Below are 25,211 nucleotides of genomic sequence, written 5' to 3' on the forward strand. Positions count from 1 at the left end.
AGTGAGGCAGATAGGGGGAGGGAGAGAGAGAAAAAAAAGGGAGGGGAGGGAGGGAAGGAGAGAGGGGACAGGAGAGAGAGGGGGACAGGCAGACAAGCACACAGACAGACAGGCAGACATATATTTAAGGTAAGATTTTTACCTCACTCCATGGTCCTGCTGTCCAGTCACGACAAGGTTCTAATTGGCATGGGCGATAACGATCAGGTTTCCTTTTGTGGTCACATTGTCGTGGTACAGAACAAGTCACATTACGACGTTGGTTCCCACGACCACATGTCGCTGAGCACTGCAAAAAGTAGAATACCAACATTTCAACATTTTGTATTGATTAAGATATTCAGTTCGACCCTAACTAGTTTGTTGTAAATACCTCAGACTACTACAAATAATACTAATTTCTCTGGGTGCATCATCCTTGGCGAATCGCGCTCTGCCACCATAGGGAGCAGATGCCAATACTCGGGGGAAGAGTTCTTGCTCACACCATACTTATCATTGAGTTGTGTGCCTATCCTTGTTTGTGCTAATGCTTTTGTAAACTAACTATGGAGCTAAAAATCAATATAACAATACACGTATATAGTATTTACAGTGACAAAAATGCTGCGTTAGTCTAGAATAAGGCAAAAATCATTTTTTTTAAAAACTGGATGGGCTCAACAAAGTCCATCCCTTGGGGATCATAGAAAGAGTTCAAAAACTCTGGCTATCGCCATGTTCAGAGAATCATCGGGTCAGCAGCAAAGACAATGGACAAGTCGCACTTTACCTTCCACTACAGTTGATATTAGTGAGGGATGTCAATGAATGGCAAATAATTCAATTTTTCTCACCTCGCCCCAATTGCCAGCTAACCATTCACCCACTGGTATCGTTGTCGGCATCATGTTCTCTGTCGTCTTTAAGGCTGTTGATACCAAACTTGTAGTTTTCTTCAAGATAGTGGAAGGTCCTTCCGTTGAATAGATATGTTTTTGGGTTGAAATAGATACTGCATCTGTAGTTGGTTCAACGTCTGCAGTGGTGGTAAATGTATTTGAAATGTCGTCTGCTGATTTGGGTTGTAACGTGGGAATCACATCACTAAGAACAGTCTTTGTCGACTTGAAATCGGTGGGTTTACTTTCTTCTTCTTCTTCTTCTTCTTCTTCTTCTTCTTCTTCTTCTTCTGCTTCTGCTTCTGCTTCTGCTTCTTCATCTCCTTGCTTAGGATTATCAGAGGTGATATCGATGTTGTTATATTGAATATTTCCTAGACTTTTAAGAATTGTTTCTTTTACCAGGTTAGTAAACGAAATTTTATCTTCTACCATACCGTCATCATATTCCAAGATGGCGTCTTCTTCGGACTCAGGTTTTCTCTTTTCACTTTCTGTCCGTCTAGCTAGCAATTCGTCTAAAGATTTCCCCTTTGTCATGAATTTTTCGTACTCTCCGAAAGTAATTCCAACATATTCTTCATCCTCTTGGTTATATTCATCGAAATCTTCGGCAGCTGTATGTGTTGTTGACATTTTGCTGACCACCGAATCTTCGCTCCACATAGCATCGTTCTCGATGATGTGGTTTTGTGTGTTTGACTGAGCAACTTCATCCAATTCGATGGCATTTGCATTCAGAAGGCAGTTGTTGTTACAGGTTCTTGACGCTAAGGGTTTCTTCAACGGATCACAGTACTGTTCTGCTACCTTGCATCTGACTTCTCGACTCTGAGTTCCAAAGCCACATTCGACGGAGCACTGTGCAAGAAAAGACATAAGAACCAAATTGTCATTTAAAAGCTAGCGTCATTTCTAGATAACATTCATATAAAACTTTTCTCTTATAATATAATGTTATTTTTTCACATTCTGAAACGTTATGACGTCATCTTCACAGCCACTGTCCGAAGTTTGGCACAATCCATCAGATTGTAAGGACGTATTCTCCCGCGTTAGAGTACTAGTAAACCTTATTTATTGCTGTCGTATAGGGATCATTTTCGTGTTACTACACTGGAAGTGCAAGATAGCCCACTTTACTAATGCATCTGAGCTAAGAACAAAATTTGAACTTCCTTGAGATTAAAACGTACATCAAACTCTTCTCTTAGGCTGCAAAATGCGTCGGCGGGGGAGTCTTTCTCGTTCCTTCGAATTCCCCGAAAGAATTGTAAGAGTGCCCGCAACGGTTGATTTTTCAGTCTAAGCTGTAGAATATCTCTTACAACAACAACAACATGCCAGGACGCTCTTCACAGACTCAAAGTTTACAATTTAAGTGTGAAATATTGTACTTGGCAATATCACTTACATCTGTCCACTCGTCTGTGATCCACACTGCATCTTCTGGACAAGGTAGATTACTCTCACACAATTCAAGATTTGATGGCTTCTCTAAACCGAGCACGTGACACAGTTCGTCCGACAATGCAATCTGTTCATCGTTGCCAATGGTGCGTACGCACAGTACGGAGCGAACCTTGGTACCGTTGTTACCACACGTTGCTGAACAGTGCTGCCATGCACCAGTCCACCACCTGTTCATGTAGAGTCAAACATTAAATATTACTAAATCTCGGCAAAATTAAGCCGATTGGTGCTTCTCAATGGCAACTTCTCGGAACCAGAAACTAAATCTTGTGTTCGAAATTTATCAGCTATCGTTTTAGATTCTTGGATCCAGTGTTGTCATAAATGTCATAGAGGGCGCTAAACCCAAATAAGCTACTACAGTAGTTCTTGCACGCAAAGTACCGATCAGTAAGAAACCAACTTTAGTTAACTTTAATTATCTAGATCAAGTCACCAAACTAAGGAAAACAAATTCAATTGCGTAACGGTTATCCTACAGTGACTGTGTTTTTTCTGAATTTGACAGAATTTAGGCGCCAAAAGATTTAGGGTCGTCAACAGCAAGGTACATGTGACCGTGTGCACGTGTTACTTACGTTGGTGGGCAATCCTGTGCGTTACAAGTTCTTTGTATATTGTCAGGTTTCAGTGTAATATTGCAGTAATCGTCATCAACTAAACCAGCCAATTTCTCGACACACTGTGCAGTGGACATCTGAGTACCTAGTGAAAAGAAAATGCGAAAAAATAATTACTTTCCTGAAAAATAAAATTCAATTTGGGATGATAATTTAAAAATACTTTTTTTTTCTGGCGTCATTAAACCAGTGTTGATAATATTGCATATAATTTCTACTGCGAGAGATGGCATTTATTTTAGTCACAACATCATGGCGACTTCTCATACTGAATTACCGCTCTATACGAGATCTCTTATTTGATGATTTGTTATTTCTTTCCTCCAACTAAGTTACATTGATCGCAGCTGTCGAAACACAGTTCATGTGACGTCATACTCGTTGTTGAGTCGTAGGTACAGATGGTGCAAGATCAAAATGGTAAAAATTTGTGAAAATTGCAAATTAGCAACAAATATCTCAAAACTTCAAACATACCTCCGCCACAAGTCTTAGTACAGTGACTCCAGTCTCCGTAGTTCCAGAGGAAATCAAGTTTTCTGGCAACAGTTTCGTTTTCACTTTTCGGAATTGTGTACTCAAATGTTACGCCTGGGTTTTCGCTTTGGAACAACAACTAAGAGAAAAGAATACATTGCAAGTAAGATAAATGGTTACGAATAATGAAATATAATGTTATTACTGGATTCATCGCCGTTACTATAGCAACACAAGACACAAGTCGTGTCATAAACTATACACGTCCGCAAGAATTATATTTCTGGCATTGAGGAGTAACTATACAATATACCTCACCCGACCACTGTACAATATATATAGTGGTTTGAGATCATACTGAAATACAGGGAGTTGCACAGAGGAAAATAAATATAGAATTGCCACAGGTACCAATTTCAGTTTCTGTTTTCGCTCTCACAACCCTCCACCACTTTAGCATTTTATACCTTACTATATATATTTCGAATTCTTCGAGATCATTTCATGGAAAATTAAACTTTAGTTACCACACCTTGAAATAAGACATAAACGTACAATCTTTTCTAAAATAATGTTCACACACACTACCGTCACAAATAGAGAGTTTAACATTCTTGGGTCTGACATGTACTAACCATTATATGCAGGGCTTCTTTGGTTGGTCCGGGTGCACTAAATTTCTCCTTGTTGCCCGTTCTCTCATACAGAACTGTGGTTCCTGCGGCTGGGTACTCTCCACTCCACTGAATATACCAGTGACCATTCAAATAGTATTGTCCGTTCTCACCTCTCAGTGCAAGGTAGTTGTTAGCCTCGGCGACCTCTTCAACTCGAATGTTTCTGGCACCGACAGGGATAACTGTGGCTTCCACGTACCCTACATGAAAATATGGCCACAATGATAATATTGATGATATTCCGACCAAATTTGCCATAGGCACTGACAGGGAAACGAGTCCTTCTCTGTGCTATACAAAAACATTATTTAATACTAGCAACTAGATCATGTTCAAAGGCTGTGTTTGAGAACTGTATCTCCGTTACGTGTAGTTACCCTCATAACCCATTTTACATACAAATGTGCGTCAGAATATTAATTATACACCACTTACCGAGTCCTGATGGCTCATTGAACTCATCTTGGATTTTCTTACAACTTGTTCCGTCACCATGACAAACACCACACAAATCTTCCTTTGCACCAGAACCAATCTTGAAGTCGCATCCCACCTCCTGCAAATATACAATATCTGTAAGATTATATACGACCTTGGTCACTGATAACAAAATCAATGTCCAGTCTTTTCTTTTCTACTAATTTGTTTATTTTGATACCAATCCTTGAGGAAAGCTCATTTCTGAGAAGGGATGACGTCACTGGTATATATATCTGAGCTCGTTTTACCACATGTCGTGGTCAACGACCTTTACAGTTCGAACATTGAACATCGAAAATATTGTACTTTTTTGATGAATAATACCATCAATGACGACGTTGGAAGTCAAAATATCGATGGCAGTCGCTTTTAACCCTATAGTTTTACGGTGTTATCACAAGAGGGCGGCCTTCACATGAAGACTACATGCTGTATAATGAACACTGAAATAGTCCAGCACAACAGCTTCATTTAGATCGAGCATATATTAAAGTAACAGAACGTTCACAAAGTAAAAGGAAGGAATCACAGAGAATGAAGTCTTACCATGCACACACCATCTATACACATGTCTTTGCTACTATGTGAACATGGTGTTCCGTCTACCACAGTCTCAGCTAGTCTCGTGCTGAAGTACCCGTCTTTTGGCTTACAATGTAACTCACATGGACTATCTACAGATCAGATGCGAAAATTAAGATGTTCATTGTACATGTAGAGAAGATTAAATGCAACATTTCATAATTGGACGCTCTCTCAACCTGCTAGTGACGTCTTCTGAATAGTATGACCCCCTTCTCAACTGGTACTTATCGACATTGTAAATAACTAACTCCTGAATCACGTGACTAGATATCATATTGGTGGATATGGGATCTTCTTGTGTGATTATAAAAACATTTTATACACGATTTTCATAAACTTGTACATTTTTGTCACATTTTTTCATAAGATAAGAACATAAAATTTGTATAGCTATTAAGACATGGTAATGTTTGCTTGCGGATAATTGGAAAATGAACAAAAATATGAAAACAACAAATATGGTACCTTCGCGAAAAACTGGCACCCACTGGTAATACTTATTCTGGAAGGGTGTACTATCATGCTGACTACACTGGTATTCACGGAAAGAAGTTTCCTCCGCCGCACATTTCTGGAAAAAGAAAAAGAATAGCTATTTCTTAAAAATGGCAAAATATAGAATAAAATAGTAATGGATAAACTAAGTAGCAGCTCTGGAAAAAATATCACACCCGCAATAGAAAATCTAAAATATATGATTTATATGTATTGGAATTCTCGATTATTATTTTCCACAGTATTCTATTACTACTAATAATTAAAGTTACTACATATTCCATATGCGCCTGCGTTATCTTATTGGTTAACTAACCGAAGAGCCTAATGGAGAAATTATTTCTCTCACCTCGACGTTACAGATACGGTAGCGTCGTCTTTGACCAATGCAATATTTCCCGCCATCCCGAGGTCTGTAAAAAACAATATCAACAATAAAATATTGTAATTACTTCAATCTTAGGATATTGCAGAAATTGAAACGATATATTAGCCATTCACACGATCAATTCTCTTCAATGGCACGAATGATTTCCCCTTCATGTAACTAAGTCCCAAATTGAGCGTCTAGATTATCGATTGACATTACACGATAAAGTATAGGAACGAAAGGTATTGTTGGCTGTTTAACCATAGCGAACAACGTTTTACCCGCCCAATTTCCCTCCACAATAGAGCACGAGGACGCTGTACATCGCTGACGATTTTATTGAATCTCCGAAGTTGAATTTGGATTGATAATGTTTTACATGTGTCTGTAAGTGCCACTACCATAGAAAATCTGGAACTATCAATAAATAAATCCGACCAGTGTCGTCAAAATTCGAGGTCCATTTTGGCGATAGTTTACACACTTACGCGGGATTATCACAATAACGCTCCACAGAAGAAATCCCGGCGCCACATGTTCTTGTACACGCTGACCACTCATTCCATTTACCCCAATTACCATCGATGGAACTTGTAGGGTCTTCCATTTCAATACAAGAGCCAGCAAAACACCACTAAAAGAGGAACAACAAATTAGTAAACTTTTTTAGTTTTGCCAGTTTTTTTTTTTCATATCTAAATTCCGTCAAGTCAGTCAGTCCGAAAATGTACATTTTAAGATAAATGCTTATGCAAATGTTTAGATTTTGGAAATTTGAAATGAAAGACAACATTGTATTGGATAATAGGCCTTACACTCTTGTTTATTGGCCAATCGACAGCATGGTAACACACATCGCACGCTCACCTTATGCTTTCCACAGGTCGTTCCTACAGCAGCTGATTCTAATCTTGAATGACATTCGTTGCCGACTTTACACCACAGTGTGCCACACATATCCTGCGAGTAAAAACAAAGGAGAGTGATAGTTAGCTTTGATAATAGTTGACAACGTAAAAGATACGACCAAAACGGGAACCGATATCTTCTACAAACTACATTTCTCATTTTAGTAACGCGCCACCACTCCAAAATCTCATCACCAATGCAAGTATCTTAAAACAATGCGTGTATTATTCTAAAAATGTCGTTTCAGTTCCATCTTACTATTGCACCTTCAGTCGGTTATCCACGTTTACGATATTCTAAAAGTTGTCATATAAAATATATTATCGATGCACACAGGGATGGAAATTTATGGCCGATGCATTGTACAGCGCCAACTACGACAGTCACACTTACCGGCATCCAGTCGCAATATTTGGCCTTAGGACCGTACTGCAGTCGGCATTGATGATCAACATCGTACATAACACCGGGTGGTAAAGTGGGATAAACGAAATCATGTTTGCTGGGTTCGTCGTTGAGACACTCACCCCAACCACGGCTGAAAAAAAACACACATCAAAATGACAATTATGAGTAAATATTTGTACTAGATCGTAATTTAAAAATTTAGATTAAAGATTTTTTGAAAAATAGAAATTAATCGAATATTACTTGATACCACTTACTCGAGGAATTTCGTGATGTATTTTCTGCTACACCGAGACCACATCAAGGGACTGGTTTCAGACGATAAAAGCGGAGACATCACATGGGGGCGCACTCCAGATGTTTTACATGTGTTACCGTGTCCATCATGTTTCATTCCGAAACTAGTCAGAGAAAAATAAAGTACAGATTTAGAGCCATATGAGCCATATAAGCCGCGTTGCTGTATATATGTACTGTTTCATTCACTTTCGTTTCAGATTGCCTCTAAAGCGTACCATCGTAATATATGATGGGCATTTTTGCCTAAAAGTTTATACGTATACGCATTTTCTCCAGGCTGCAGAATATTGCAACGATGACGTACATTTGAATATACTAGTGTAGCCTAAATAATTGAATTTTCAATGCTTTGTCCATTGATTAGATTTCACATACGTTTCCAATTTTCAAATAAATGTTAGATATTTCCGCTCATCACTTACGTGTGTCCCATTTCATGAGCTACGGTGAATGCTAACGCTAACCCAGTATCTTCATTGACGCTGCAGCTCCTACGTCCTTGGCACATGCCGGAGACTTCAGCTAAACCCAAAGTACCACACGGACGATTCATGTTAGCACACAAGTTGATCCTGAAACGCAACGTAGACACGGTCAGTTTTGAAACGTGTGACAGTCGTACACACTCGATTCAGACTCGAGCGCCTCCTTCGTCCGAAGTAACAAAAACTGGCCAGTATAGTAACTATGGATACTCGAACAAACTTTCTTTCTAAGCAGATATTTGCATAATTTAAGAAACTTTTAAGACTGTTTCCCACGTGAACTCTGACCTCATACAAATTAAACCCAATTTAACGTGGTGGTCGAAACTTAGGATGGATGTAAGTTTACATGTCAACATGCGTTTATGTTTGTCAACAAAAACATTTTACTTAATCCGCACATGCGCATCGGACAACCATTCAACTTTAAATAAAATTATGGCATTTAGGAGACAAATTAATGTTTACCTCGTCATAAGGATTGCTGTGTCATGATGATTAGGATGTGCATCTGTATCGGGATTCACAGTTTGCTGCCACTGACAGAAACTCTTCAACGTTGAGTCAGCATGGTGGCTAATATCTAGATCGGTCTGTTACCAGAAAACAAAGAAGGAAAAAAAAGGTCACATTCCTTGTCCTTCAAATATTACGTGAACGATAACTTACTTGATGTATGCATAGGTTTCATATGTGCGTTCATTAGAGCATGTACGGGATAAGTTGGTTGGTATTAATTTGTTTGAACACTGAGACATCATAACACTAGCCATCGTCGTAAACCACAGGCCGCTTTACGGCACAGTTCAAAAAACTATTTCATATTTCGTTGCGTCATCAGAAATATGTGCTCTGACTTGCGAGAATGAATACTAACATTGACGTATTGGCTTACGGTACAGTCCATTGAAATTACCGTGACGGACACTGCTACGGTTTCTCTGACTCCATATATACAAGCAATCGCCACGTGTTTAGAAAATGGAGATCTCATAACATTACCATATACATATCCCTACTGCTGGCTTAAGTTACATCTCAATGTAAATGTAAACCGTTCCTATCATTACTAATATTTCAAATTTATGTTGTTATTAAAACAACTCTTGCAAAAAAATGCCATCAAGTTTTTACGATGGATATCGCAGACCAGCTTGTGAAAACTCGTGAAAAGATACGAGCGCTCATTAAATTTTCTACCCCCACCTAGTACCTATACTATAGTATTGTAGTATAACACATTCTTGTGTTCGATGGTTTGACATCCCACATCATTATGCAAAAGAGGTCGCCGGAAATAACATGTGCTACCGCTATACCGTTCTTGCACATAGCAAAACCACGTGCACAGACATATGTGTTTCTGAGTCACGAGACACTCAGCTCAGATAGTCATTGGACAACGACACTTTACCTATTCGTCGCATTCTTCGACAAACGCTTTACGGGCGAAACGTCTTCAAATAGAACATGAAAGTCATATTGTGTGCCGATTTTGGATTCGGTAGCTGAGACACATGCATATTTGGATTAATATTCGAATATGTATATTTGTAATTATATTCGAATATGCATATATAGATTCATATTCGAATGTGTATATTTGGCTTTGGATTCATATTCGAATGTTTATTATTTGGATTCATATTCGACTATGTAACAACTCACGAAACATCATACCTCAGGGGTTTCCAAGAGCATAAGTCTGACCATTACAATGTTAACGGCATTCCCGAGACTAGCATCACGGTAAAGAGCGGAAACCTGAAAATCGAAAATAAACAGTATGGTAAACATTGGCCTCGTTTGAAGAAAATTACACAAAATACATTCAGAAAACAATTCTTTCACAAAATATGTGCGCAAATTTGCTCTCTGTGAATAGCAGATTATGCAACAGCGCCACCATGAGACGTTTTAGAAACTTTTTTGTTGTTGAAAAGCCAAGTTAGTGCCTCTTATATAGGTCATACTAGCATACACAAGTGGTCTTTTATAACGGCTAATTAACGAGAGTCGTGCATTTACTGGTCGGCAGTTGTACTATTGATGGTTACGCTACATGTATTACAACAATGCCAGAAGAACTCGGTCGAAGGATCATTTCCGTCATTGATGTAAAATTGACTCATAAAATTCCAATATCCTGAACCAAGAATGCGTTTTCAAACATATTACCCGTGACGCATCAATTGATGTAGTGCAATACGACAAACAACCAAATTCTAACTAGTGCAGTGGGATTTGTATGTACGTTTATCTACATTTTACAAAGTTGTACTTGTAAGTTTCATATCTGTCCATTAGTAGACCGCAAAGTAGTCTATATCATTTACCTCCCTGTCAGGAAACCACTAAATGTTAATTCAAACGGACATAACTTTACCACGGGGAATGTTGTATATTTATTTCACTTTATCGTCACAAAAGTACTGTCGCGATGGCATGTGATGGGGTGGATGTTATGGTTGACCCTTAGTGGAGGGGGACACCCATGTACACGAGGATACCTATTAGATAAATATGAGACATGTGAATGTAAATAAATATGATCATTGGGTTTTGTGTTTTAATAAATAAACTTCACAATTATTCTACAAACCCCACGCGGAGTGTTATACAATAATGACATAGATTAGGACCACGGGGAGGAGAGACTTTTTGGAATGTTCGCGTCATCGATTTCACGGACCAGAAACATTGACCCCATTTTAGTGCACACATGCACTTGGTGGACGTAGCGATGACTAGACCATGCGGAGACCACAGGGGAACGTATTATTGCTTAGATTGTCGTTTTCTTAAGAAAATGTTGTATGAATCCTGCTGCTACAAATGTATCAATCGCTACACTAGTAGAAACTGTTTTTCCTTACAGGTAGGAATATATATTCAAAAGGTTGTTATATATATCCTGTAGACTAGGAAAACAACAATCTAAGAAATATTACATGCCCCTGTGGTGGAGACCCCGTAACGGACGGACGACCTTCGTGTTTTCACCGATAACATTCTGGCATTTTCGCCCATACGCAAACAGCTCGCTGCACTTTTCATTTAACAAAAATACTATACCGATCGCTAGCAAGAGTACGTTATTGTATACACCAGACAGTTAATGAAATACCTAATGTCTGTGATTTGTATCCCGAACCCTACCACCAGGCATGATCTTTGTTATCACAATACACAACCTTATTTCTTATGCACCTTTGTGTGTTTGTTGTGCTTTGTTTTCTTTTCGCTTTTCTTTTCTAAAGTCGGGCATCGAACTTTCCAGTCTCGCCATCAACACTTGGAGACCTGTACTTTCACGTAACCGTTATAACATCTGCATTTAATGAATGGAGGGGGTTTGAATAGCTGCATTGAGGGTGATATGTAGCACTTTGCCGAGAGGTCACCCCCCAAAAAAATCATTAGATACATACATTGGTGATTAACTCTTTGAAGAGACCACCAACCATGACATGTTCTATTGTTTGTGTAATTACACATGTAAAACAATACTCGTCGTTGTAGACCATCTTCGCACGAGTACTGTAATTTCGCAAAGCTCCTTGAGCATGCATAATCTCCCAAAGCATGCATATAGAACCTTCCTGAAACAGGAGGCATTTGTGCGTTTATGTATGGGGGAGGAGGGGGGCATCTGGCAAAATCGTCAGTCTAATATCAAAATTCTTCAGAGTCGACCTTCCTTTTTCTTATGTGAATTTTACCTAGCAATGGCATAATTTAGAAATATTAGAACATAATATACAGTTCCCTAGGTATCATAACCAATCAGTACGTCTCCATAGCAACAGAATAACATTCGGAAACTATTAAAGTTGTCGGTTGCTTTTTTCGAGACATTGATAATATGTGGTGCAATTTTGAGGCAATTTATTTTGAAATTTGAGCATTTGTTCCCATCTTTCCAGGTACTTTTCACTATAAATCATGTTTAAATGGAATTCAACAGGGGTTTCTATGTTGCAGTCGACCCGTATCTCGAAAACATGCCTTTACAGTGGTATGAAGGCATTCACTACATTCACTCTAACGTATTAAACTTGTATAAAGTTCATACACTTGAAAACCGTCCAACTTTCTCCTGCCGTGTTACGAAGCGTCTTCGTAGGGGACGGGAACTGATTCATTCACAACAAGTACACTTTCAAACACGTAATTATACCATCGATGTACACCAGGTTTCAATTGGCAAAGTTCAACATGTCTACGACCCTGGGACGATTGCGCAAATTACTTTCATTTGGGGGGGTTGTCGGCTAAACCCCACAACACTTTACCTCATTTAACGGTTGAAAAACGAGGGAGAAGAAATCATCAAGTTAATACAGTCTACATGTAACCTTTGACCTCGACTCTAAGTTTATGAAGACCACCTATCGTGGTATTTGTTTTAATAATTATTCAAAGGCATATTAAGTATGTCCTAAGGGTAAGAGATCGCTATCGGTAGCTAGACTGGCCCGGGCGATTATACGCTACATGCAGTTTCTGAATCATCATCGTTACACATCTTTGCGACAAACATTGTGTTCGCGAAGTGGAAAGAAACACGATTCCGAATGATATAATACTTAGCTTTCCAAACAATAAATAACCTATGTCACCATAACAACGATTTTGATGGATATGAACACTCAAACTTGTTATTCGCAAGGACATTGCATGTTTTTAGATAATTCCTAAACATAAATAAAAACGTGCCTAAAAAATTCTCATTGAATTATAAAAAGTGCTCAGGCCAAATAAAAAAAGTTGTTTGGTTCAGGTTACCCGACCCCACCTAGTTTTTCACGCCGACCCTAAACATTTTTTTTTACATATTCGAGAAAAAAATAAGAAAATGGCGGAAATTGTGAAGTCTCGCAAGAAATAGTGGATGCGGAAACAGACATCAACTGAAAATGGCAATATAAAACTGTTCTTTCAATCTGTAATGGCTGATGAGAAGATGCCAATAACACAGAGACCATATAGAAATCAACAGAAAACATAACTACCTGAACTAGACACTCACATGTGGAAATTTAAAATAAAATAAATAATCTACCCATCTCACCTATTTTAAAATTGAATGTAATCGGAACCACACAATTGTTTTTACCCCTCATGATACACTAAAATGCTATTTTCAACAAGAACATGAAATTCGTTTGTAGGCACTGTTCATTGTGGTTCGGGCAAGATATAATACTTAGTACAAAAATACCTATGTTTGAAAACAACGATGGGTCCAAGCTAGGTACTTGATTTTGTTCATTGCTGTTGTATATTTAGGGTATGGAGGTCTGTAATATGTTAGAATACGAAGAAGAAAAAAGGTACTCGATGCGTTTTCTATAGTGGTATGAGCACACACCTATAAACGAGACGTCTGTGCATATTTCACAGACCTGCTGAAATTAATGACTATTTTTTGTATCATTGCTTTCTCCTCACTCCTTTAGCCGAAACGACCACCTCCATGCGCCCACTCTTTGTGACTGCATGAAAACAAGGAGATAAACCAAGAAAACTGTGAATGATTTACTAGATAGCCAGTTTCTTTACCTGGATTATTGTCTATAGAAGGTTGTTGACCGATCACTTGTAATGGGGGTCTATTATTGTGTCAAGTCCATTGTGCATATTAAACCAAACTTTATCAATGAGCATGAAAGGTACTCAATGCATTGAAGAGGGCAATTTCTGTTTTTAAGACTCCTCGAAGAAATCATCAAGATATTGTCGGAAAAGATGCAGGGGTTCCCTCGAGGCCTTGAATCGGAAGCATGTAAATGGAATCTACGAAATTGTCTGTCGTTTCTTTATTCATTTGAATTTTTATATTCATTATTTGTAGCACTTAGCTATGCACTATCATTGCTTTTTTGAAGTAATCGCGTAGAAAATCGCTTTTTTTTCAGTGTAATTTCTCAGTCATTGAGAGAGAGAGCAATTACCAGGGGTGCTAATTACCCTGAGAAAAAAAACATATAGGTTTCCTGAACAAAGGCGAAGGCTTGGTGTCCGTTAATCGTTCAAGAACTTAGAGTATAGAGATTATTTGATGAGCACTTTGAAAGGGGGGAGGCAAACATGAGGTGTAATTATACCAACAAAATGGAAATTGGTGTATATTGAAAGAGTAAAGGTTGTTCCAGTGTTGGTTGTATAGTCGATTTTCCGGTTCCAAGATGCATTGCGCGAGAGGACGTCGCTTATGTTGTTAGATTTAGTCTTGTTTTGTCTTTATTACATTTGAAATAACATTTTCAACAGGAAATGATGGTAAGACATGTTGACCTCTTTAATTATGGGTGATTTTATAGAACAAAGACTGAACGCCGTCGATGACAGGGTGAGATTTTACGGTTAAACCCAGGGTACCGTCATGTGACAACTATTCCCCTGAGTAGCGCGTGCAGACCCCTCCGCGCGTACAAAATACGTGTATGGAGAGACGCGCAATGCATCTTGGAACCGGCAACAGGTCTGTATTGTGCTCGACACCGCGTCAATAACAAAGATTGTTTACTCTACCATAAAACTTGGCTTCTGATTATACATTGTTGATCATAAGCAACCTTCAATGAGCAAATTACTCTAATGGCTTCGTCTGTTAACTTGCCAGTAACAAACAGTTAACTTTCATTTATATAAAACTCCGCTGATTCATTAACAGCTAAGACCTGTAACCATGGTAACTCGTGATGTAAACAGAGTTTATAGAGGTCGCATACAACATGTACATTTAGAAAAACAATGGAAAAATAAAGAGTTCAACATATCTATGTGAGGGCCAACTACATAACGACACCCCTCTTCGTGGGTCACTTATTTATGTAATATAAAAATTCCCAGAAAAATTCCCGAAAATAAAAATGTCAGATCATCCGTGACAGATTTATAATTTAAAAATGTTTACAAATGCGGTCGATGTTAACACTTTTAAGTGTATCGTGAAATGAGAAAGTAGGCAGTTATTACAAATGTATCACTCATACTTCCTGTGAGCGGTTAGGTTTACTGTAATTGCGAAGGTTGTGCCTGAACATGAAAAGCATGCATATCATTGAAGATGGTAACAACATCGAAGCAGGTCACAACACTCAGCCAAAACCGTCGATGAAACGTTAATTTTCAACTGTCCGTTGTGTTTTTCCATTGATTATTTCTAAACTGTAATTCGTTAATTGCACTGATATAATCAAAACACGCATTAGAAATAATTATACTCAAAATCACTATTAAATTTGGTTCATCGGGATATGAAAGACATTTCGAAAAAATGAGTTATCAACTCACAACCATTGCAATTCTCCTCTTTCCGATGATAATCGCGTCTAAAGAGCATTTCGCAAAGGCAAAAAGAGACATCGTTGGTCAATCAAATCTACAGGGGTGGCCTTATTCAGCGATCGACTTAAGTGACTTTTTTCACTTGTTCCTGCTTTGGAAGGCTTTAAGTAAAGTACAGCAAACAACAAGTGATTTATAGCACACTGTGTTCGAACTAAGAACTGTCAATGTTTCTCTGTTGCAAATTCTAACTCAAGATGAGCAGTTCTTTGACCGCTTCGAACTCCCCAAGGAACTTCTAACCTTCCATTTGTCCAGTCCAGTTGACGTTTATTCATGGGGGAATTGTTTTGACCCCTTGACGGCAACTGTTGTGTCCGTCCTTCCCTCTCTCATGCAGTCAATGTCCTGCTCTTTCCATAAAAAACATATAAAAGAGGCAATGGAAGGTCTTTCCTCTAAGCAGTCAGTCACCTTCTCAAATCATTCATCGCTGGACGATGCAAAGAACCGACCTTACACCCTCCCTTGTTTTGCGTAAACATAGCAAAGCTCTTTCTGAACATGACCTTAGCATCTTTAAGACCGCGTAAACATCGTACAGGGATACACAGATAGTGACAACGTTTTGCTTTTGAAAAGGTACAACATGTTTTATAACATAATTATTAAATTTGTAAAAATAATAAATAATTTGAGTGGGTAAAATATTTGCTGCAATCTCAATGTATCAACATCATCTCTTACAAGGTGTGAATATCAAATCTGGCACAGCAAGCGAGTTAGGGTCTTGTTGACAACAACTCACACTGCTCTCTGCAATATAATGAGACCACCCTTTGGGAAGTATGTCGTTCGTTCAACTCTTTTTACTGCTACATGCATGTTTTGGAGTAAACCACCTAAATATTCATCGCCGTATCTGCGATAAAGTGTGTTCTAGAGCTCTGAATGCTTACTTTTCCGACATTTGTCACAATTAGCGAACCAGGATGTGACCCTAACAGCCTTTGTCTAATACACTACTGTCTAGGTAGGTGCCGACTGGGTGCAATCATTTCGAACTGAAGGCCGTAAAAGGATGGAGAAAGACTATCAAATCACTATAGAGACGTTAGTAAATCGCGTTGGCAACACCTTCATGGATGAGAGTCATCAATTAATCACCTTTAAAGGATTTTGTTAGGAATCATCTCAAACACTGACCAACGATTTTGAAGACCGAATACCTGACCAATTTGAAAATGTATGAGAAAAGTATTCTTGATTTCCGGAAAGCAAAATCTGTAATACCCGAGATCAAGTTACCTTAGTTTTGACATCGAAGACACAAAATGTGAATTTTTGAGAATGATTTAATTGATATGATAACACTCCCTATAAATGAGCCATCCGACACAACTACTTTAAAGTATGTGTATCTCTCTACGTTGTATACGTCTGTTATTGCATATTGCAATTTTTGCACGGTCCAATGGTTTTTGGATTGTATCAATTCATAGGACATATATATGTACATAAATCAAACCATTCCATAACATAGTACCTCCGGGATTTTCTGTCTCAATAACATATTATTATCAACTACATATCTACTGTATGATCTATAGACGTTCTCGTTTATTGAGGCTCATGTGACGACGATTTGTCTGTCCACTTTCAAAGTATATTATGTTTCAGGAAAAGATATCGCATTTACTTTTTACATGTTAATCAACACTTGGTGATTTTAACATGTAAACTACTTTTAATCAAATCTCTCCTATTTGTATTGTATACGCCCTCCTTTTTATAACAAAACAACAGAGCTGTCCAGGCAAAGCTAAACCGTCACTTACCATGTTCATTATCGTCAATACGAACGTCTCAACGTCTTGATTTTGTTCATTGTAGTAATTAATCATTGCGGTGTCGACAACTACGAGGGTCTCGGCATTTCTTTCAATACTAATCGACCTTTTGTGTCTTCTGTTGATGTCTCTTTCGTGTCTTCTTTCCCTTCGAGACTCTTTATCATCCCCTACAAGGAAAGGGAATACAATTGAGAAAGTTAAATATTTCACGAGTACAAAAACTGAGATAACAAAATCAAGGTCTTACAAACAACCGTGACGGTATATTCGACCATACATTGTTTTCATAATGTTACATTTTCATCATTTAGTAGTCCTGAGTTATTCTCCGGTGTGCTATACATTATTTTGTTGTTTACAATCCAAGTTTGGCCTTCCCATAGGGGAGATTTTAATTGAATATTTTAGTTTCACATGTTTGCATCACATGTTTGCAATTTGGAACATGTTATATCCTTGCGATAATATGCAATATCGTAATGGAAGATGGTAGCGATCTTGCCGAACAACCACCCACCATAACGACCCGTGATCTTGTGCAATTCGCTCAGATACATTTGACTTCAAGAAAGAAATTCAAAACACAATGTTTATCATATTCCTAACGTCGAAAAATAATTTCGTGGCGCCATTTGAAAACTGTTCATATACTGCAAAAGTCTTCCCATCGATTTGAATGATAAACCCTTTCAATAACTGGACGACAGGAACGAAAACTATCAGCTTCCCGAAACTAATTGAAGGATTGATACAGGACAAAGGCCGTAAATATTCCTTGAATTGGATTAATAGCTTACCAAAGGGAAGAGAAAATTGTGATTACAGACGATAAGAATATACTAGATAAGAACAAAGACAAATAAATGAATCATACTTTTACTATTTGAGCACTTATACACAATGATACGACTACTAGATGCCCATAAAAGACAATTGAAAGAAACCAAAGCACGTCATCTTCTTATCTCTGATGAGTAACATCATGCACAGTGACAGACTCAATACAGATCGAGCACACTCCCAGTCTTAAATGAGACAAGTGCGGTTGTCAAGCTGGCTTACTATCAAAATTCTGTGTAACGTAAACATAATCAAGTAGTATTATAGGTTAGTGTGATACGTGCAGTATAACAGACACGTCTCCACGGAGAAGGGTTTTTTATTATCTGCGATTCAGCTATGAGCTGCCTGCGCACAATATTCAAAACACTCGATGCCACTCTCTAGGAAAGGTTTACATATACATTTTCTTTGAGAAAAAATGTTTCATGTAATTCTTGCATACATATGATGCACATTTGCATATTATGAAGTTTTTATGTTTAATCTGTTCAATATTCTTATATTTCCAATTACTAATCTGTATGTTGTAAAGATACTAGTTTGCAACAATGAACAGACTTAACAAAGTATATGTGTGAGGCACGAGTCTTACCGAGAAAGTTTGGTTTGTTGCAAGATCATATTTTATTTTAAAGCACTCATTTGTTTTAAAACAGAGTAGAATGCAATGACGTACGTGTACATGCCATGTTATTTAGCCGCGTGTATCAAAACAATATATCTTTCGATTTACATACGAAACATTTTTAGCATATGTTTGTTTCAGACAGACACGTGGAGTCCGCTGGACAATGTAAATGCAGATAATAATGTTCATTATCTCTTTTACGATGACATAATACACGCCTTAAAAGCGCATTGGGATGAGTAATGAAACCAGAAAATAGTCCTCCCCGGATGTTGTTGCTTTTTATGGTTATAGCTTGAAATGTGTAAAATTTGTATTTTGGGTCTCCATTCAAGATATGAGGGCAGTTATCACATGGTTAATGATTGGATGATTGAAGAGTATTATCTCAAGTACGTTGTAATTCTGTTAATCTTTCCAGATGAAGTAAGTGTGGAGCTATGTGAAGTAGAATTGTTACTACAAGTAGCTCACAATGTGTTTACACGTCAAAATGAGTCATTCGAAATCTTAATAACAACCAGAGACACACTCCAACCAAGATAAAAACCCGTTTTGAAGAGTAACAATCATGTTCTTGTGCTAAAAATCATGATTGCTTATCAGCTGGCTACGGAAGTTACTCCAGCTTGAAATACCACACTTTACAACCAACTGTATTCAATATGGTGATTCATCGATCAAATCGGTTCTAAAACGGTTTCCCGCCTACACACATTGTCTTATATCGTGCTCGATGTTTGATGAGAAAGTTAATTTTACATTTCTTTAAAAGAAACTTAATCACGAAAAGAACAATCTAGAGAAAATCAGGCCACTACCTCTTCTCAAAAAAGGTTAAACATTTCAGAAGCATTTCGGGGCATAATTCCCATATTGCAATAACACAACATTTTCAAAGTCTGACGTAAAACCTAGAACACATATTCACTAGCGAGACCAGACGCCGAGGGACCAGACTTTGCTGGTGGTAGAGGTTATCACAATAGTACCAGCTTACAACGGAAAACATCACTTAAGAAGTCTGATACAAGGGAATGCGAAACGTCTGAAAGTAAAATGTAATAAACAGTCCGGAGTAATTGTGCGCGTTTACTGATTGTCTGTCATCTACATGTTATTAACTCGTATATTGAAAACGAATTGATTTGTCACGCATGGTGATTCTAAGGATATTGAACAAACACGTCAACTGTGACATACAGACGATGCAAACGTCTACATATAACCGTTAGAGATTCCTTAATAACGTTCTGGTTCAATAAAAAAATAATCACTTCATCACAATCTTCTTTCTACAGGCGATAAACTATACGAAAATTGATTCATACCTATATTACCATTTTTATATCATATTAGAAGACTGCAAAGCGTCCATTTTTCGTTTGGTGGTCTGAGTTGAAAGAGTGTATCTTACAACTGAATAATTCGAGTAGAGAATTAGAATGAACATTTGTCATTTGTGACGATAATTTAAACAATTTTACATTCAAAAACGAGGACAAAAGTCGCATTTTTATTGTCATTATTCCCGATCGTTACTATTTCTGTCAATTGGCACACGATTAATTCCTACTTTAAAGAGGTGGAGATGAAAGATGTCCGAAACCCTAGTCCTGCCCAGATGGTCTAGAAACCTTCGACCAGTGTCACAACCTGTCCATATTCTTGTAAATTTACAGGAAACTGCTATCCAAGGATGAATTATGAGAAAAGCCACGTGGCACGTAGCACTTGACCATGTCCATGGCTGTGACTGAAGGTTCAAGTCCATAACAGTGTCCTAGACAGCATCCGTATGTCAACTGTGTGCTGATCCTAACACTTGCCCTTCAATGGACGACGGTTATATGAAACGATCATACACGCCTGTTGGCGTTACAATGCAGTAACAAAGAGTAAAAGTTAATGATATCGTTTCATGAAATACAATATAACTATTAGAAAAACATTGTCTACTCTTTTAACCTGAACTTTAGTGTCTTGGGGGCAATAACTGATCTGGGTCAGGAGAGTAAGAAAATTGAAAGGGAAAAACAAATGGAAGCACGTTATGTGACAGCTACAGTATGGTGTTGACAACACACGTCCTGGTCACCAGGGAAACCAGTCCACGCAATATTAACTGATACAATGCTACAAAACATGGTTTGACAAATAATATCCCATCTGTCCATCATATGAGAACATTAAATGTTTAACTATTGCATGGCATCGATTGTAACTGAGTTACAACCCTAAGGCAATATATATGGTAAAAGAGTGTATCAGTCCATCAATAGGAATCGATACAAATGAAAAAGCAAAGAATTCAATACACTCCTAAAAGGTTTCGTTAACCGTACACTAACTTAGATATAATACTGTAAATGTCGAAGCTTTTTACAGTTTTCATCGAATTTTTTTTTTTAAATAATTGAAACTGTTACATCACCTTCTGTTCTGGTTTTATTTCTTACACTTTTTGATGTTTTGCTAATTAAAATGTACCATTTCAAAAAACCTTGGCTAACAACTATTAAAATCGGCAGTATTTTCACTTGTAAAGTGTGAGTTTTGAAAGAGATAGTCAAAACTCGAAGATTTTGATGTAACTTTTGTCACATTTGCTAAGAATATAAAATCAGAAAAAAAGATTACAAGGTGTTTTACGAATTGTTCCTAAAAGGTTTGTGTTAGCCATACACTAGCACTGTAGCAGGGGAATAATGCGTAGCCAAACCTATTAAATTCTTCCTTAGTGTATTCAAAAACAGAATATCCTTCGTTTTAATTATTCTCAAGTGATTCTCCTTCAAAATATAGACTATACAGGTCTCAGATATACCCATGGGACTATTAGTATTTTTCTATTGGTTTAAACTACATACTCCACAGCTCAGCAACTAGTAGAAGCCTTGACTTTCTACGGGAGGTCTGGTCATGAATGGCTTCAATCATGCAATAATCAAAAACATGCGAAACGATCGAGATAAGTGAATGTGTTCACATTGAGAGCTGGCGCTGCGGTCAATCAGATGAAATTAACACCAAAATGTTCAAGTAAGGGCTGTCATCTGGATGATCATAGGGATCAAGAAGAGAAAAACAATTCACTTTTGCTAAATCTCCCTATACGCGATATCTGATGACGGACAATGTGGACAGTGACGTCATCATTTCTTGTGAGCTTTTCAGTATCATTTTCGATGCCATCCTTCCTCAGATATATATATATATATATATATATATATATATATATATATATATATATATATATATATATATATATATATATATATATATGTAGACTGAAAAGTCAAATCCCATATCCATAGACTTTACATCTAAGGTTTCACTTTGAATTGTAGTGATGTACACACAGACAATCGGCAGGTTTCTTTCTCATTTGATCTATTTCGTCGATCGACTAAAAGTCTAGTGTGCAATGTATATATGTTTTTAAAGCAATACGAAATTGTTTTCCACGTTGTCTAATAGCGAACCTTTAAATGATCAAACATCTTTCGCTTAATAATTATATGAACTGTTTTCAGCAAATTTGCAGCACGTTTTCCCCAAACGAAATAGAATAGAAACGGCAGCATGAGCAAATTATTTCCAAATTAACACTGCAAAACTACTCCTTGATACAAAGAAAAGGTGAGTGACCATCCCACATTAATCCGAAATGTGGTTTATTCAATCAACTGAGTGGTAAGATCATAATTAACAAATAATTGGACACTTGGGTTTCTCTAATTAGTTGAAGTCTAAGTAGATCTTATCACTTTTAAGTGTGTTCTGTCACACGCAGATTCTCTCTAGCTTTCACGTCATTTTCGATTTCAAAAAGTGACAGACAGATGGACACCATTGAACGCTCGGGTTTGAGTCAATAGGACTTTCTCATTGCTGACTCGGAGAGAAAAAGATATGTATGTTAGCATTTGGAACTCGTTAACCTCACGATCGAACAACGTTTGCATACTGAGAGGCAAGTACCAGTAAGATCAGCTGGAAAACGTCTCAAGTGTCTTTCTCGTAAATGGTCCAAGCAAAACAATCATGTTAAGCAGAACGAGCAATTTCATTTACGCATTTCAATGATCGTAGGACGAAGAGTTCTAACACGCATATCACGCAACATTTCAGTCAGACTTCGATTTTAACAAGAAACGAAATGACGACAGTACTAGTCTGGAATCCATACTATCCCATCCTTACATGGAAAGATATACAATGCCCTGGAATAGGCATGATTTTAGGTCATAAATGAACCATACAGGGAACCGTTGGAGAAATCTAGCCCAAGTTGGGACAAGATTAAACTTTTGTTGAGAAAGTAGTTGTCTGGCAAAGCTATAGAAATAGTTCGTCTTGAATAAAACAATGACCCTATTTACGCTAATGTAACAGTTAACCATTATAACGAAGACCAGCTTTAGCTTTCTGTCAACGTTTGCAAAACGTCTTTAAGACGTTGCAAAGCTTGAGAAAAGGTCTTCGAAGATGCCCTTACCCTCGCTTTCGAGTTGTTTGATGTCCCATTTCTAATAGGGGCATAGTGATTACTGATTGAAGTTCATCTAGGTACGTGTTTTTATACCGATTCTTTTTCTAATGAATTTGCCTGGTTACCAAATTTAAAGAATGGCAACTTGTTCAAACTTAAATGTACCGCATCAAAAAGTACAACCAGACAACATTCTTTTATCATTGCCTATCTGGGAAACGTTACACTTGCATCAGCCTGGCTTATGTTAATTCTGAAGCAAGTGACACTTAGGGATACGAGGGGCCTGGCATTGCAAAAGCCTGATCTAAGAGTACATTAGTCAAATCAGGTCTTTAACGGTGAACTTCATTTACTGCTTACTAGCTTCGTGTATCTTTGACAGATATGCAACTGAGAGGTAGTCCCTTTGACAACACAGAACAAATATCTTAATGTCAGCAACTCTTATTCCAACAACACATTGTCATTTCATTTGATTTGATAGAACCACTTCCTCAATTACATGTTATTTTAGGAGGGCTAAGACTGTTTAAGCATACTTTTAAGAACAAACATTAAGACACCTTCAAGTACATTAAGTTGAACATCAAACTGTCCTTTCAAGAGGCTACAACACTCTCCTCTGTCAGTCATTCGATATTTGCATATTAACTAATTGTTCTCAATCTCATGCTACAAGGCCTCCCTGTACCATTCCGTCTAGGCAGTTCAATAAAGTTATAAGGCAGGTTATTGCTTTATTAGATATTCTCGGTTTCTTTGATCGAAAAAAAAACGTGGCCCCGCGACACTCATTAGTGAAAACCTATCGCTGTTGTGATAATTTAGCTGTCAATCACGTTAATAGACAGGCGCGGTAAATTAACATACCCCAAGATTTCTCCAAGGCTCAACAAAACTGTGTATTTTTATTTTCACACGGTCAGCTGTAACTAAGGCCTGTAGGAACGACTCACTTGATACATCAGCTGGGAAAATAAAGCAGACAGAGTGAAATGTTCAACATATCTATTATTCACCTTTGGCTCCGCAAGAACTAGACTTGTCGTTGTCTTGGTAACGTCTCTCTGGCGACTCCAACTCTCCACCATCTTCAGACCGAGGCATGGATGACGGTTTATACATGATGTGTGGATGCCTTGGACTCTCAGACAAATCATGTCCCAACACTGGCTCAATGAAATAACCTTCTTCGCCATCGTGAATGTAGCCTCTCTGAAATAAAAAAAAAAGATAAATTATTATTGGGCTGTTCAATCAATTACATGAGTGTTCTCAACAAATTACTGAGATATACCGTTCTTGAAGTCGTAAAGTAAGAGAACGTGACCCCTCATTCAACGTGAAAGGTGCGATCGCAGGAAGTTATTAATGTTCTGTTGAAATAAGAATCGCGTTATCAAATACAGATACAGTTACAAGATGATCAAAATTTAAACAATGTTTATTTACCGATTTCATAAAAATCATAAGTTTATAGACCCAAAAGAAAACAAAAATACACAAAAACTGACAAGAGTTTTGCTACGAGCTTCTCTGATTTGGGTCATTCACCACAGTAGAATTTATTAGTTACGACATTATCGCGAAGGTGAATATGAATATATACAGCCTCGATGGTGGTCTTCTAGTCACTTTAAAACCCGTAATTTGCCTTGTTTGTGACTTGTCGTTTGACATGTGCTTGTTACAGCGATTTGTATCGTCTTAGGGAACAGTGCCAGGAACGTGTTTTCCTTTATCCTTCTTCAGGAAGTTTACACTATACAAATCAATGGAAAGACGTATCAGGCGAGTGCTGTGTTTGTTGATCTTACAGGCATACGTACGTACAAGAAACACATTAATTGTTCTGTATTGTTATTAGCTGTCTGTCAAATAGTGGGGAAATAACCGTATTTGCTTATCGTACCGTCGACGTGTTACTGTATCG

The 25,211-nt window shown here is 37.7% G+C and overlaps 1 protein-coding gene across 1 annotated transcript in view; it reads right to left on the minus strand.

Annotated features, from left to right (window-relative positions):
- LOC144443666 (A disintegrin and metalloproteinase with thrombospondin motifs 7-like) overlaps window positions 1-25,211 on the minus strand; it is a 33,070-nt gene that overhangs the window by 2,372 nt on the left and 5,487 nt on the right. Inside the window, exons 3-21 of the mRNA XM_078133207.1 lie at window positions 24,298-24,493; window positions 17,295-17,476; window positions 9,841-9,924; window positions 8,629-8,753; window positions 8,098-8,247; window positions 7,633-7,776; window positions 7,361-7,505; window positions 6,926-7,018; window positions 6,547-6,692; window positions 6,038-6,101; window positions 5,659-5,764; window positions 5,155-5,282; window positions 4,564-4,684; window positions 4,087-4,328; window positions 3,452-3,590; window positions 2,933-3,059; window positions 2,296-2,521; window positions 837-1,742; window positions 143-289 (exon numbers count right to left, since the gene is read on the minus strand). Coding sequence (XP_077989333.1) covers window positions 143-289; window positions 837-1,742; window positions 2,296-2,521; window positions 2,933-3,059; window positions 3,452-3,590; window positions 4,087-4,328; window positions 4,564-4,684; window positions 5,155-5,282; window positions 5,659-5,764; window positions 6,038-6,101; window positions 6,547-6,692; window positions 6,926-7,018; window positions 7,361-7,505; window positions 7,633-7,776; window positions 8,098-8,247; window positions 8,629-8,753; window positions 9,841-9,924; window positions 17,295-17,476; window positions 24,298-24,493 — 3,471 coding nt within the window. The remainder of the gene's footprint in view (window positions 1-142; window positions 290-836; window positions 1,743-2,295; window positions 2,522-2,932; window positions 3,060-3,451; window positions 3,591-4,086; window positions 4,329-4,563; window positions 4,685-5,154; window positions 5,283-5,658; window positions 5,765-6,037; window positions 6,102-6,546; window positions 6,693-6,925; window positions 7,019-7,360; window positions 7,506-7,632; window positions 7,777-8,097; window positions 8,248-8,628; window positions 8,754-9,840; window positions 9,925-17,294; window positions 17,477-24,297; window positions 24,494-25,211) is intronic.

The sequence above is a fragment of the Glandiceps talaboti genome, chromosome 12, assembly GCF_964340395.1.
Source record: "Glandiceps talaboti chromosome 12, keGlaTala1.1, whole genome shotgun sequence".
NCBI classification, from domain to species: Eukaryota; Metazoa; Hemichordata; class Enteropneusta; family Spengelidae; genus Glandiceps; species Glandiceps talaboti.